This window comes from Mus pahari, chromosome 4, assembly GCF_900095145.1.
Source record: "Mus pahari chromosome 4, PAHARI_EIJ_v1.1, whole genome shotgun sequence".
Classification (NCBI taxonomy): Eukaryota; Metazoa; Chordata; class Mammalia; order Rodentia; family Muridae; genus Mus; species Mus pahari.
In genome coordinates, this window is record NC_034593.1 from 98,411,529 (window position 1) to 98,424,760 (window position 13,232).

Genomic DNA, 13,232 nt, shown 5'->3' on the forward strand with positions numbered 1-13,232 from the left:
CTCAATCCTGGGCAGCCAAGGGTTAAAATGTTTGGTCTTCTCCAAAATATTTTACTTATGAGATAAGGTAGGGAGATGGTTTTCTAGAGAAAACACTAAAACTTTAAGAAATGAATTACATGAAGTTCTTAAATGGAAAAAAAAAAAAAATCCCTCTGGCATTTATGTCTTTATGTGAAAATAAATCTATGCTCTTCCTAATTCATAATAAAATAAAAACAATAAAACAAATACTTTATTTTTCTATTTTTTAATTGGATATGTTATTTATTTGCATTTCAAATGTTATCCCCTTTCCCAGTTTCCACTCCGCAGACTCCTTATCCCATCCTCCTTCTCCCTGCCTCTCCGAGGGTGCTGCCCCACCCACCACCCTCTCCTACCTCACTGCCCTAGCATTCCCCTACACTGGGGCATTGGGCCTTCACAGTCACAGGACCAAGGGTCTCTCCTTCCATTGATGCCAGATAAGGCAATCCTCTGCGGCTGGAGCCATGCAGACCCCTTCAGCTCCTTCAGTCCTTTCCCTAACTCCTCCATTGGAGTCCCTGTGTTCAGTCCAATGGTTGACTGCCAGCATCTGCATCTGGAAAACAAATACTTTTTATCTGTGAGTCTGGGAAGTTTCATGAATCTGGGTCAGTGAGATGGGAAACAGATCTCGTGCGCTGCTGCAGAGGAAGGTGACGGAGACCCTGATAAACCTACTAAGTCAAGGGGTTTTAAAGTAAAGCATGCTTAGAATACGACAACCTACTGAACACAACTGCTTACTAACATACGTAACATAAAATACTCCCTGTTTCTCTTTGCAATTGAGCAGCTGCCTGGGAGTTACCACTGCCCGGGATCAGAAAAGTACTTTGCTGACTTATCATAGGCCTGAGGCAAAGATAAAAATCCAAATTTCAGGGCTGGGGAGATGGTTTAGTGGGTAAAGGTAGTTATTAACTGCCAATCATTTGACAACCTGAGTTTGGTCCCTGGGACTTGTATGGTGAAAGGAGAGAACCAACTCCTGAAAGTTGTCCTCTGACCTGTGCAATCTATATAAACACACGCGCGCGTGTGTATACACACACACACACACACACACACACACACACACACACACACACTAAATAAATATTACATTTTAAAACTTCAAATGGGGGGTACCTTTAATCCCAGCACTCAGGAGGCAGAGATAGGCAATCTCTGTGAATCTGAGGCCAGCCTGGTCTACAGAGTGAGTTCCAAGACAGCCAGGGCTACACAGAGAAACCCTGTCTTTAAAGCAAACAAACCAACAAATAAAATCCAATTTGAAATAATTTCAATCGAATGCATATGAATTTTACACTGTTATTTAGTTGACAAAAAAACCCTGTATGTTCAGCTGTCTTAGAGTTTTACTGCTGTGATCAGACACCATGACTAAGGCAAATAATAAAGGACAACATATAATTAGGGGCTGGCTTACAGGTTCAGAGGTTTGATCCACTGTCATCAGGTGGGACCATGGCAGCCTAAAGGCAGGCATGGTATAGGAGGAGCTGAGAGTTCTACATCTTCATCTGAAGGCTGTTAGAAGACTGGCTGCCATGTGGCTAGGACGAGGGTCTTAAAGCCCATGCCCACAGCGACACACTTCCTCCAACAAGGTCACACCAACTCCAACAAGGCCACACCCACTCCAGCAAGGCCACACCTACTCCAACAAGGCCACACCTATAAATAGTGCTATTCCCTGGGCCAAGCATATTCAAACCACCACATCAAACATCGCCAAGTTGAAGACTGTATCTATCAAATTCTATACACTCCAAAAAACACTTCCTTGACCTACACTCCCACTTGTTAGGAACTTAAAGAAAACTCAGACAGCTCCCAAAATGTTACCAAATGCAAGATGGCCTCAACTTTGCTGAGGGTTCTTACTTCAAGAACTATTCTTCCATGGCAATATGGTGACCGGGAGGTGTGGGGTCTTGGGAGAATGACCAGACCACCCAAAGCACTTGGGCAATGCAGAAGTTGTACTTCTGTCAAAAGGTGTGCAGCCATGAGTCAGACAGGCACATATCCCTTGCCAGTCCTGCGAGGTTTCTATTCCTAGTCCAAAGGACACTGTTGTGTGGCCAAGAGCTTGGCCCTCACGTGCTGATGTCTAATTTAAAAGAGGCTCAGCTGAAAATCAAAATGTAAGGCTAGCCAGAAAGAGTGTTTGCCAGGTGAACTGTAACTTTTGAGAAGCAGCAGCAACCTTGAACGCATTAAAAACGGCGGGGATTTGTGCAAGATGGTGTCTTTGCATTTCCTTAAAGACAAAACTTCTCTGCATCATTTAATAGAAAAGACAATGCATTTTACTTACTTATTCACATAGTAGGTATCTAGGGATACTCTGCAGGTGCTGGAAAGAATGTGTGGTGAAGATCTATGAGACTCAGATGTGCTGGGTAAGCGTGTAAGCCCGACAGGAGTGAGAAGCAGCCGTATGACCGCGCCTGGGCAGGCTTAGGGAGGACTTTCAGACAGGTTTAACCGAGGAGGCCTCCCAGAATGGAGGGTGCTCCCCATGGGATGGAATCCTGGGCTGAATAATAGGGAGGAAGGAATGGGCGCACTGCAACCCTCTCACCGCCAGTGTGCCCTACTGCCTCCCACTCCAGCTATCAAATGCTCCCCTCCACCACAGGCAGGAACCCTTACACCATGAGAATGAGACCTTCCTTGTAGAACTTGCTTTAGTCAGAGCAGAGAGAAAAGTACCTAACAGAAAGCAGATAGCTAGAGGTGGAGCTGTTGCTGAGGCGGACCCGACTGTGGGGTTGAAACACTTTTGGAACTGGTCTGACGGAGGAATGTGGAGGAGTCTGAAGCTGTTGGCTGAGAGACATGTGGACAGTGGGGGTTCGGAGGGGAGCAAGGACTGTCTTGGAAACTGACTTAGTCTTCGTGTCACATTCTGGTCAAGAATCTGGTTGTATTCTTCCCTTGTCCTGAGAACTTGGAGCTGAAATATACATTATATTGATAAGCTGTCTTGTTCTGTTTAAATGTGTTGATTCTGGGCTCTCTTGTGCCAGACTCCAGGATGTTTATTCAAGTGTCTTTCAAAACTCCCTGCCCTGGAGTCTTCCCACTTGGTTAAACTTTCTAGAAATGTTCTCACAGACCCTCTCACAGTTGTCTCCTAAGCAGTCCTCCAACTCCTGTTAGGGTAACAACCAAGAGTAATTGTCACAAAAACCTTCCTACCCAAACACACTGTTCTTAAAAGCACTTATAATAAGAAAGCAGGCTGAGCAAGCCCTGGGGAGCAAGCCAGTAAGCAGCACCTCTTCATGGAATCTGTCTCAGTTCCTGTTTCCAGGTTCCCGCTTTGACTTGCTTCCATGACTGTAACCTGTAAGCCAAATAAGTCCTTCTCCAAGAAGAGGTAAGTCTGAGGTTAAGTCCACCAGGAGAGCGCGCACAGCCATTCTTTTTTGTTTGTTTGTTTGTTTTTTTGTTTTTTGTTTTTCGAGATAGGGTTTCTCTGTGTAGCCCTGGCTGTCCTGGAACTCACTTTGTAGACCAGGCTGGCCTCAATCAGCCTGCCTCTGCTGCCCGAGTGCTGGGATTAAAGGCGTGCACCACCATGCCCAGCTACACACAGCCATTCTTAAAGCTGAATAGAAAGTCTGTATTGCTTGCCATCTGCTTTGGGTAACTTGCCCAAATCAGGCAGCCCCGATCCCCATAGTTCCTTGTCTTTTATGCACAAAGTCCATATTCCATTTGGCACAGTTCCATTGGCAAGAAGCAGAACTACAGGCACCAAAGAGGTTGGAACACTTAGGGACTGTGCTGGGTCCTGGAACCATGGCACAGATCTCGGACTAGGTCTTTGCTCCTGTTTGGGAGTGTGTTGCGGGCCTACATGCTAGGTTTTAAGGTTAGAATGGTGCCCCTAACATGGAGTCAGTTGTGCTAAGGTCTGGGGGCCTGTTACAACAGAAGACTAACTACTATACTCACTACACCCCCACCCCTCCTTTTGGGATGATGTTACCTCTGCATCACTGTATACCTAAGGTATTGAACTTGCTGATTTTATAGGAGCTTATAGGTAAGAGATTTGAGTCTCAGCAGACTCTCAGAGAAGCCCAGTCAACCTGAGCTGACATGGCAGGTCCCCTCTGCTTCACCACAGAACAACTCTAGGCCTGGACTTTAAGGATGGACTAAAGGCATTTTGCATGAGATGAACATGAGACTTTGGGGGCCAGGAGTGGAATGCTATGATTTAAAACAAGGTGTTGGGGTGTCAAATTGACAAGGGGCAGGCTTGTGAGAGTTCATCTTGATTGTCAACTTGACAGGACTTGGATTTGCTTAGGAGACCACTTCTGTAACTTTGTGCTGTGCTGGACAGATGGCTCAGCAGTTAAGACTGCTCTTCCAGAGGACCTGGGTTCAATTTCCAACACCCACATGGGAGCCCACAACTATTTGTAAGTCCTGTTCCAGAGGAGCCAACTCTCTCTGGCCTCTGTGGGCATAGGCATGCATGTGGTGAACAACCATACATATACACGCACACAAAATACTCATACAAATTAAACTAAATGGTTATAATGAAATGCTTTAACCATACACTTCCCTGGCTCAGTTTAAACTTTCTTGTGTAACTCATCAGTTCCTAATCTGTTTAGGGCTCTGCCTCTGAGACCCTGATAAAGTTACCAAGCCACTCTTCCCTTAGGCTCTATCTGGTACAAAAAGGGATATTTGCATTTACACAATTTTGCACATTTTTAAAAAAAGCATTCACGGATATGGGATGGAGAGATGATGGCTCAGCAGTTAAGAGAGCTGACTGCTTTTCCAGATGGCTCAGGTTTGATTTCTATGACCCACATTGAGGCTCACAGAAGCTTGTTATTCCTGTTCCGGAGGATCTGACGCCCTCTTCTGGTCTCCACAGGCACTACACTCACGTGGTACACAGGCACCCATACAAATTAACTAAAATATAAATAAATTAATTAAAAAAAAAATCATGGATTCCTCGAGACAAGTCCAGGGAATCCTAGATCCTGCAAACTCATTTTCTTTTTTTGATCATTATGCCACTCACTGAAACGCAGCTAACTCAAGAAATAAAGGAAAGGGGCAATGCCATGAAAGACAGTCAAGGCTACAGAGTGAGAGCCTGATTTTTTTTTTTTTTTAATAAACTTGGTGGGAGAACACCCACCAAGTTCTGACTTGCTCAATCTGTAACCTGTGCTTTCCTGTCTTCTAGCTCAGGGCTGTCCTTTCTTATAATTCATTAGCAAACCAGAAAAACCAGCTAGTTATGTAAAACTGTATCCCTGATACTGAGTCCAGGGGCTCATCCCTGCCTGAGGTAGGGGCTCTTATGAACAGTCAGTTTCCTTACAAGAGAGAAGCCACACCATGGGATTCTTCAGGAAACAAAGTTCTGTAGGTATCTGCAGGTTTTTCTTTAAAGATTTTCTGATTAACTTTGAGTATTCTGCACCCTTGTATATAAGTGCATCATATACATGTGACAGCCACTTATGTGGTTGCTGGGAATTGAACCCAAGTCCTCTGGAAGAGCAGTACATGCTCTTAACCTCTGAGCCATCTCTCCAGTCCCATCCTCTATTTTAAAGGGATTCAAGAGAAAGTACTATACAGGCTGACCAGGTTATATTTAGGATCATGTATTTATATACATATACATATAAGCATGCAGTAGCAGAAAATAGAAACTAGGTCACTATCACCATCTATGAGCAAGAGGACAGGGAGTGAGCACTGTGTCACAGGCAGGTAGCAGGGCATTAGCACTGGGTGGAGCTGCTACAACTGGCTTCACTAGTGCAGCTGGAGAGGTGCTGCACTTCCCTCCTGCCTTCCAAACACTGACAAAAGAAATGCCCATGAATGGCAGACCTCCGCTTCAGAGTCTAAACCTTCTCTTCCAGCTTTCCCTCTCAGTGCTATGGTAGGAAGGAAGCAAGGCTCAACAACGCCAACTGCCCGGAGACAAAATTAAACATACTCATTCCTCCAGCAACATCAATTCCAGATGGTCGAAAGTAACTGCGAAAAGTCAAATCGGTATCAAAGAAACTGCGTGAATTTATAATCTTAGAGTGCAATTCTGAAGCCAAAAATAGAAAAGCTATGTTTGCAATACGACCGTGATGGCTATTCCTGGCTGTCAACTTGACAACATCTGGAATTAGCTAAAACCCAGAAATGGCTGGGCATACCTGCAAAGGATTTGTGTTTAATTAAGTCATTTGAATGGAAAGACCCACTTCTAAGCTGGACCTCTGAGGTGAGAAAACACACTTTCAATCTAGACCATCTGACCCCCAGGTCAGACCCACCTGATCTGGGCCTGACCTTCTGCTGGAGGCCGATATAAAGATCATGGAAGAAAGACACCTTGCTTTTTGCCTGCTTGCTTTTGCCCTTCCTAGCATTATGGAATATTTATGTAAGTTGGCAGACATTCACAACCAGAGAATGCAGCATTATCTGTAAAAATAAAAGTCTGAGCAGGAGCAATTCAAAGTTAGAATGCTCTGGGGTCAGGCAGAGATCTGAAATAAAGGCTCCCTGTGGTGGTTTGAATAGGTGTGGCCCCATAGAGCCACGTGTTTGAATGCTTGGCCCACAGGGAATGGCGCTATTAGGAGGTGTGGCCTTGTGGGAGTAGGTGTGACCTTGATGGAGGAAGTGTGTCACTGTAGGGGTGAGCTTTAGGGTCTCATATGCTGAAGCACCATCCAGTGTGGAATTACAGAACTCTTGGCAACTCTAGCACAGAGTCTGCCTGTACGCTGCCATGCTTCCTGCCATGACAATAATGGACTGAACCTCTGAACTGTAAGCCAGCCCCAATTAAATATCCTTTGTAAGAGTTGCCTTGATCATAGTGTCTCTTCACAGCAATAGAAACCCTAACTAGAACACTCCCTTCTGTAATGCACATACCTATGGGCCTATGTATATTACCCAACCTCACAGATAATACATTGTTTTTTAAAGTCATCAGGTATTGTATTCATGGGTATATTGCAGGATCTTCTTTTGCTTCTTTCTGGCTCCAATTCAGAGTCAAAAAAGAGAAAAAAAAAGAAAAACTCAGAAAAATTTGACAATAATATATTTATTTTCTCTTAGAATGTTCATGATTATTTTTGGCGTCTAACTTAAGCAGACATGATCTCAAACATATAAAATTGTGTTCTTTAAAATTATTTTGCAGGTAATATACACAGTGAAATCATATTAAACACGAATTATTTTACACATAAAAACATGAATTTCAGTTTTAAGAAACTGCACTTATAAGAAATAATTCTATCATACATACATTTACAGTTCTTACTTTTATAATCTCTTCATTCTAAATCATTTTGCCCCCAACACTGTATTTCAGCATAAGTATACAGTGAGTAACTAGTGTGTATACAGCTGGCTGTAAAAACTACCTATAACTCCTAACAAATTCTGTTCCTAAGGTGAAAACATCCTGATTAGAAAGCCCTTTAGTGTCCTATCTTGTACAAAGCAGCAACAGTATTTAAATTATTAGAAATGGCAAATTCCTAACATATAAACTTCTTTAAGATGAACACTTGAAAACCACATTACTCCATACACTATTTACACCGCTTAAATTACAACAGCAACATTTGCTTTAGCTGAATGTATTAACAAAACCTCTAAACGACAACAATAAAAGAGTTACTCATCCTTAAAGGAAACTTTATCCTTTGATTTATTCAGCATTTTTATATCATCCAGCAGCTTTCTGGGAGTTAAAATATGTGTGGAACCTGATGGAAGAAATTGTAAATTGTCAGAATAAAATCATTTTCTTTGGCTTAAGATCTTGTCCCTTTCATATACAAATGTTTGGTACATTTGAACAATAATTCCAACAGCATGTCTCCAAAATTCACATCAACCCTTGTCACTGAGCATACTCAGTAACTCTTCAGAAATTTTGTCCATCACAAGTGTTTTGTCTGATTTGTACTTTATTGTCTAGTAAAGAGAAAAGTGGATTTTTCTATCCTCATAACAGAACTGCAGCAGTTGTCATCTTCACACAGAGACAATCTAAGCAGGCCATGTGGCTGTCTGGGCTAAGAAGCTATCTATCTGCAGTGGCTTCACTGGAAAACATTCTAATTTACTTTACTATGACCGTGTGTGCACATGCATGTACACGTGTGTGCACATGTATGCCATGGCTCACACGTGGAGGCCAGAGGATGCTTTTCAGGAGTAGGCTTTTTCCTGCAACTGTAAGTTCCGGTAGTGAAAGTTGTCACACTTGCTTAGCAATTTTTTTTTTTTTTTTTTTTTTTTAAACCCACTGAGCCCTCTTGCTGGTCCAGATTGGAATTTTAAAGCTCAGTTCTACACAGGCCTCACCATTGTCAGATCCATATACACAAAAACAAATGCTTATGAAATAAAAATGTATTAATACGTCACAAAAGCTTTCTAATGATCTGAGCAAATAAAATCAGAAGACACAGTTTTAAAGGAGCAAGCTCAAGCTCCTCAAAATGGAATATTTACAAATAAGACTATTAAAATACCAACCAGGAAAAAAAAAATTCAGGCAATTTTACAAAGCATGTTTATAATTAATTCTTTTTCTTCATGTAATAATACAGTCTTAAATTTTCTCATGCATAATTTTGCTTTAAACATTAACAAACACAAAAGATGAAAGTCTTACCAATAATAACCTCACAGGATTTATGTGCCTGGGAAACTTCATAAGCACACCGCATCTCAGAGTACGTAATTCCTCCAATTACAAAAATAATCAGCCTTGACCCATTTTTCCGGTCCAGCTCTAAGTAGTTAGTTCTGGGTTTCTGGCGTGCACTAGAGAGTAAAACACAAAGCAACACGCTGTCAGCTCTCCCAAAGCCACGCAGCGTGCATCTCTAACTCGCCTTGGGAAGCAACTGTCCTGACTTTAATGAAGTAATCTAACTGAGGTGCAATTTCCCTACAGTAATTTAGGCAAAGGCTGCACCCCCCCTTTCAGATTTCAATTTGAATAAATCACATACAGTTTCATTTGTGGTAGACAGTAGGAAAGAGAGATCAAGGCTAGATCTAGGAGATATATATAAAACCTTACTTCCAAAAAGTATTAATAAAACCCACGCAGTCTTGGCTTAGTGTTTTTATTTATAAAGCTAACATTTTATTTTAATATTTAAGATTTTTAATGTTTATTTTGTATATGGGTGTTCTGCCTACATGTAAGTCTGTACACCAAGTGTATGCAGGGCCTGTGGAGGATCCTGGGTGCTGGATCCTGGGACAGGAGTTACGGATGGTTGTGAGCCGCCGTGTGGGTGCTGGGATGAATCTGGGTCCTCTGGAAGATCAACCAGAGCTCTTAACCTCTGAGCCATCCTTCCAGCCTCCTTTTTATTTTATATGATGACTTGATGTCCCTGAAAAGCCTATTTGTTGAAATTTTTAGGAAAGCATGGGTGTAGCCTTGCAAGAATAAGATCTGAGAAAGGAGGAAGAGAACGGAGTCTGACTAGGACCTAGCATGCTGTTGGGACACCACTACAGGAGGATGGCTGAAGAGTGTCTAGACCTGAGCAAGGACACCTGCTATGTGCCATCACATGCCAGAAACCAGTCAGGGAAGTCCAGGAAGTGAGGAATCAAAAAACAAAACAAAACAACAACAAACCAACCCAACCACAAAACCCAAAAAATATAAGGTTATGCTGTGTAGGCGTTGCTAGGTAACTGCCCAGCTCCTTACATGCAGGGCAAACTCAAGAACATGTAGGGAAAGAGTGGGAAGAAGAAGGCCAACCTGGAGAGCTGCTGGTTACAGTGTACCCCTAAATCTTCAGTGATCAGTGGAGCATGGAAGGGACGCCTCAAGGGTCTGGCACTGTCTGCCCAGACCACGGGCTGACTACAACTACACAGACACAAACAACCCCTAAGCCAAAATGAAAAACTGAAAAACTCAAAAGACTAAAGTGGCCATACACAGCAAGAGAGAAAGCCAACAGTTTAAGTCTATACAAATTGCTACCATAATGGGCTAGAGAGATGGCTTAGAGCGTCAGTACTGCTCTTACAGAGGATCTGGTTCATACCTGTGACTCCAACCCCAGGGGACCCAGACATCTCTGGGTTCTGTGGACACCTGCACACACATACACATACTTCCCCCAACCTACATATATCCAGCACTAGGGAGACAGAGGCAGACAGATCTCTGAGTTCAACGCTAGCCTGATCTACAGAATAAGTTCTAGGACAGTCAGGGTTACACAGAGAAACTGTCTCAAAAATCGAAAATGAAACAGACTAAGCATGAAAACTCACCGCAGAAAGCAACTCAGAGTTACTAAAGGGTCTGTATCCAATCAGAGGTTGTAGATATAGAAAGAAACGGTGTGGTAGAAACTTAGTTTTGTAAAAGTAGAGATTGGATTGAGCAAAGACTTTAAAGCAGATAATATCTACATATCTATGTAGAAACAACAGGAGAGTTGGTGAGGAAGCAGCAGTCAGTGCTTGCCTAGCCCTAGATTTCGCCTTCATCACCACAAACCACAAACCAGAAGCAGAACTGGAAACCACAAGAACCAACCTGCCACACAATGAAACATGGAGTCTGAGGTGAGCTCGAGAGGCCATGCCATCTGAAGGAACTAAGATAAACAGGCATGGGACAACTGACAACACAGGAGAGAAGAGGAAAGGAGAGGCGGAACCCCAGGGACCCCAGAAACAACAAAACACCTCAGAAGTACCCCAAACCCTGCTTATCTGATGAATTAACACTGCAAACCCCAGGGAGAGTAGACAGGAGAGACCTGTGTGCCAACAGAGCACAGACCATGTGATACAAGCCAAACCTCAAGAAAAAGTCCCACAGGGGTCGTAAGTGGCTGCACGCCTGACGCCCGAGTTCAATGTTCAGGGCCTGCTCGGCGGAGGGAGAGAACTGTTCCTGTAAGTCGTCTTCTGACCTCCATACATGCTCTGTCATGTGTGCATCCACACACAGGAACAATTCAATACATTACACAGGGCAGGCAGAAAAGGTAGGGACATGCAGGTAATGATTAAACTAAGATATGATAAAAAGGGAGAGTAACCTCGGAGCGTGAAACCCAGGAAGTTTGGATTATATTTAATTTGTTAAGCTGGGCTCTGAGTGCAGGGGCAAGCACGAGAACATTGTCTCTCTGAAGTTTAAAATAACACAATTATCTAAAGGGTTAAACCAAGTTGGATGTGGTTACACAGAGAAGGATTAGCTGTCTAGACTGCACAGTGAGATCCTGCCTCCAAAAAAAAAAAAAGGAAGGAAGAAAGAAGGAAGGAAGGAAAGAAAGAAAGAAAAGGAAGAAGAAAGGAAAAGAAAAACAAGAAGAAACCAGAACAAACCAGAGGGAGATAAGGAAGCAACTATGCTATGTAGAGAAGATGTGTGGGGAGGTGATGCAATTTTATGAAAGTTTTCTGTATTATAAAGTACACTTTCCTGAACTTATTTAACCAGGCTGCAATTGAAGAAAAACTACCTTTTATGTTACTCTACACTTCACTTTCTTGTTCAAGGAGAGCGCTGTGCATCATTCTAACCATTGGTCTATAGCACCCCAGCGTCACTGCGGTGGCTTCCACTCACAAGCTTACCTCACAGCTCCAGAGCCATTCCACACTGCTGGGCACCGGGAACAATATGGCCACTCTTTGGAATCTAATCTATTATCAATGGCATCCTAGGAAAGAAAATTATTAACACCATCAAGAAAATTTCAGGAATTTGTTTCATCACAGCTTGATGAACATTAAAGGTGCATAAATATTAAGATTATCCCTTCTTTATACCTATGAATACTGACTGCACTAGGACTAGAGATGGCTCAGTGGTTAAGCGAATCACTGTTCCTCTGGAGGACTGAAATTCAGGTCCCAGTACCCACACGGTGACGCTTACAACTGCCTCAACCCCAGCTCCAGGGCATCAATACCCCTGGCTTCTGTGGGCATGTGCACACGAGTGCAGGTGCACATGCCCACACAAATACACACACAGTTAAAATAATCAAAACAAATTAAAAAGTAATGTACTAGTTTACATACTATATATTAAACGTGCAATTCAGATCTGCCTTTCTTTACTGGAAGGTTCCTCAATGCTATGAGGACCTTCCAGCTCCAGGGAAGCTAGAGGTTTCTCATGGCACCACAGGCCACTGTCCTTCATAGCACTTCCTCAAAAACAGAATGCACATACCTAACCTCAAGACACTGACGACAGTCCAATGATTGTGGAATGTTTTCCTGTTCACTATGCTTTAAAAAAAAAAAAAAAAACCTTCTTTTTCTCAGGGCTATGTTTTATAATATACCTTTGTATATGTTTATGATGATAAGCAGATTATGAATGCTTTATTAATATAGTAATATGTTTGGTCAATCAACAGGTTATGTTCACAATTTACTATAGTTACACTTTTTATTAGTCAATCAACTTGCTTTGTAGATGATGCACAAAGGCAATGAAAGTGGACATGAGAAGGAAAAGCAACTCAGGAGGGTTTTACTACAACTGCCAGAGAGGAAGAGGCACTGTTTTAGGTTAGGAGAAATCCTAACAGCCCACGTCAGCCACAGAGCCAAGTGCAGGCTCTGGGTTTCACATGCAAACCTTGTCAGAGGGTTCAAACGGGTTGATTTTCATTTTAAAAACAATCATAAGAAAAACTATTTTGGGGGGGCTGGAGAGGTGGCTCAACGGTTAAGAGAACTGACTGCTCTTCTGGAGGTCCTGAGTTCTATTCCCAGCAAGCACATGGTGGTTCACATCTGTAATGGGATCTGATGCCCTCTTCTGGTGCTTCTGAAGACAGCAACAGTGTACGCACATACATAAAGTAAATCTTAAAAAAGAAAAGAAAAAACTACTTCTGCAAATCACTGCTGGGGTGGGAGGTGACTTACAGTGCAGCAGACAAAGTCTAAGTTCTTTAGACTTTTCAAATATGCTCATGCATTTGCAGATGACATAAAATTTTGAAAAATGGAAAACTAGTAAAATTATTAGCACATAAAGGAAAGTAGAAATTAGAACTATAATTAGTCAGAGGAAAGTTAGAATAAATGTTTTTCATTTAGTGCCTAAGGCAATTTTAAAATTGGTTCAGTTT

At 42.5% G+C, this 13,232-nt stretch overlaps 1 protein-coding gene across 1 annotated transcript in view; it reads right to left on the reverse strand.

Annotated features, from left to right (window-relative positions):
• Window positions 1-7,162: 7,162 nt before the first annotated feature.
• The window catches only part of Stxbp3 (syntaxin binding protein 3), a 47,897-nt gene continuing 41,827 nt past the window's right edge, over window positions 7,163-13,232 (reverse strand). Inside the window, exons 16-18 of the mRNA XM_021196961.2 lie at window positions 11,716-11,801; window positions 8,753-8,904; window positions 7,163-7,835 (exon numbers count right to left, since the gene is read on the reverse strand). Of these exons, the coding sequence (XP_021052620.1) occupies window positions 7,744-7,835; window positions 8,753-8,904; window positions 11,716-11,801 (330 nt within the window). The 3' untranslated portion in view covers window positions 7,163-7,743. The remainder of the gene's footprint in view (window positions 7,836-8,752; window positions 8,905-11,715; window positions 11,802-13,232) is intronic.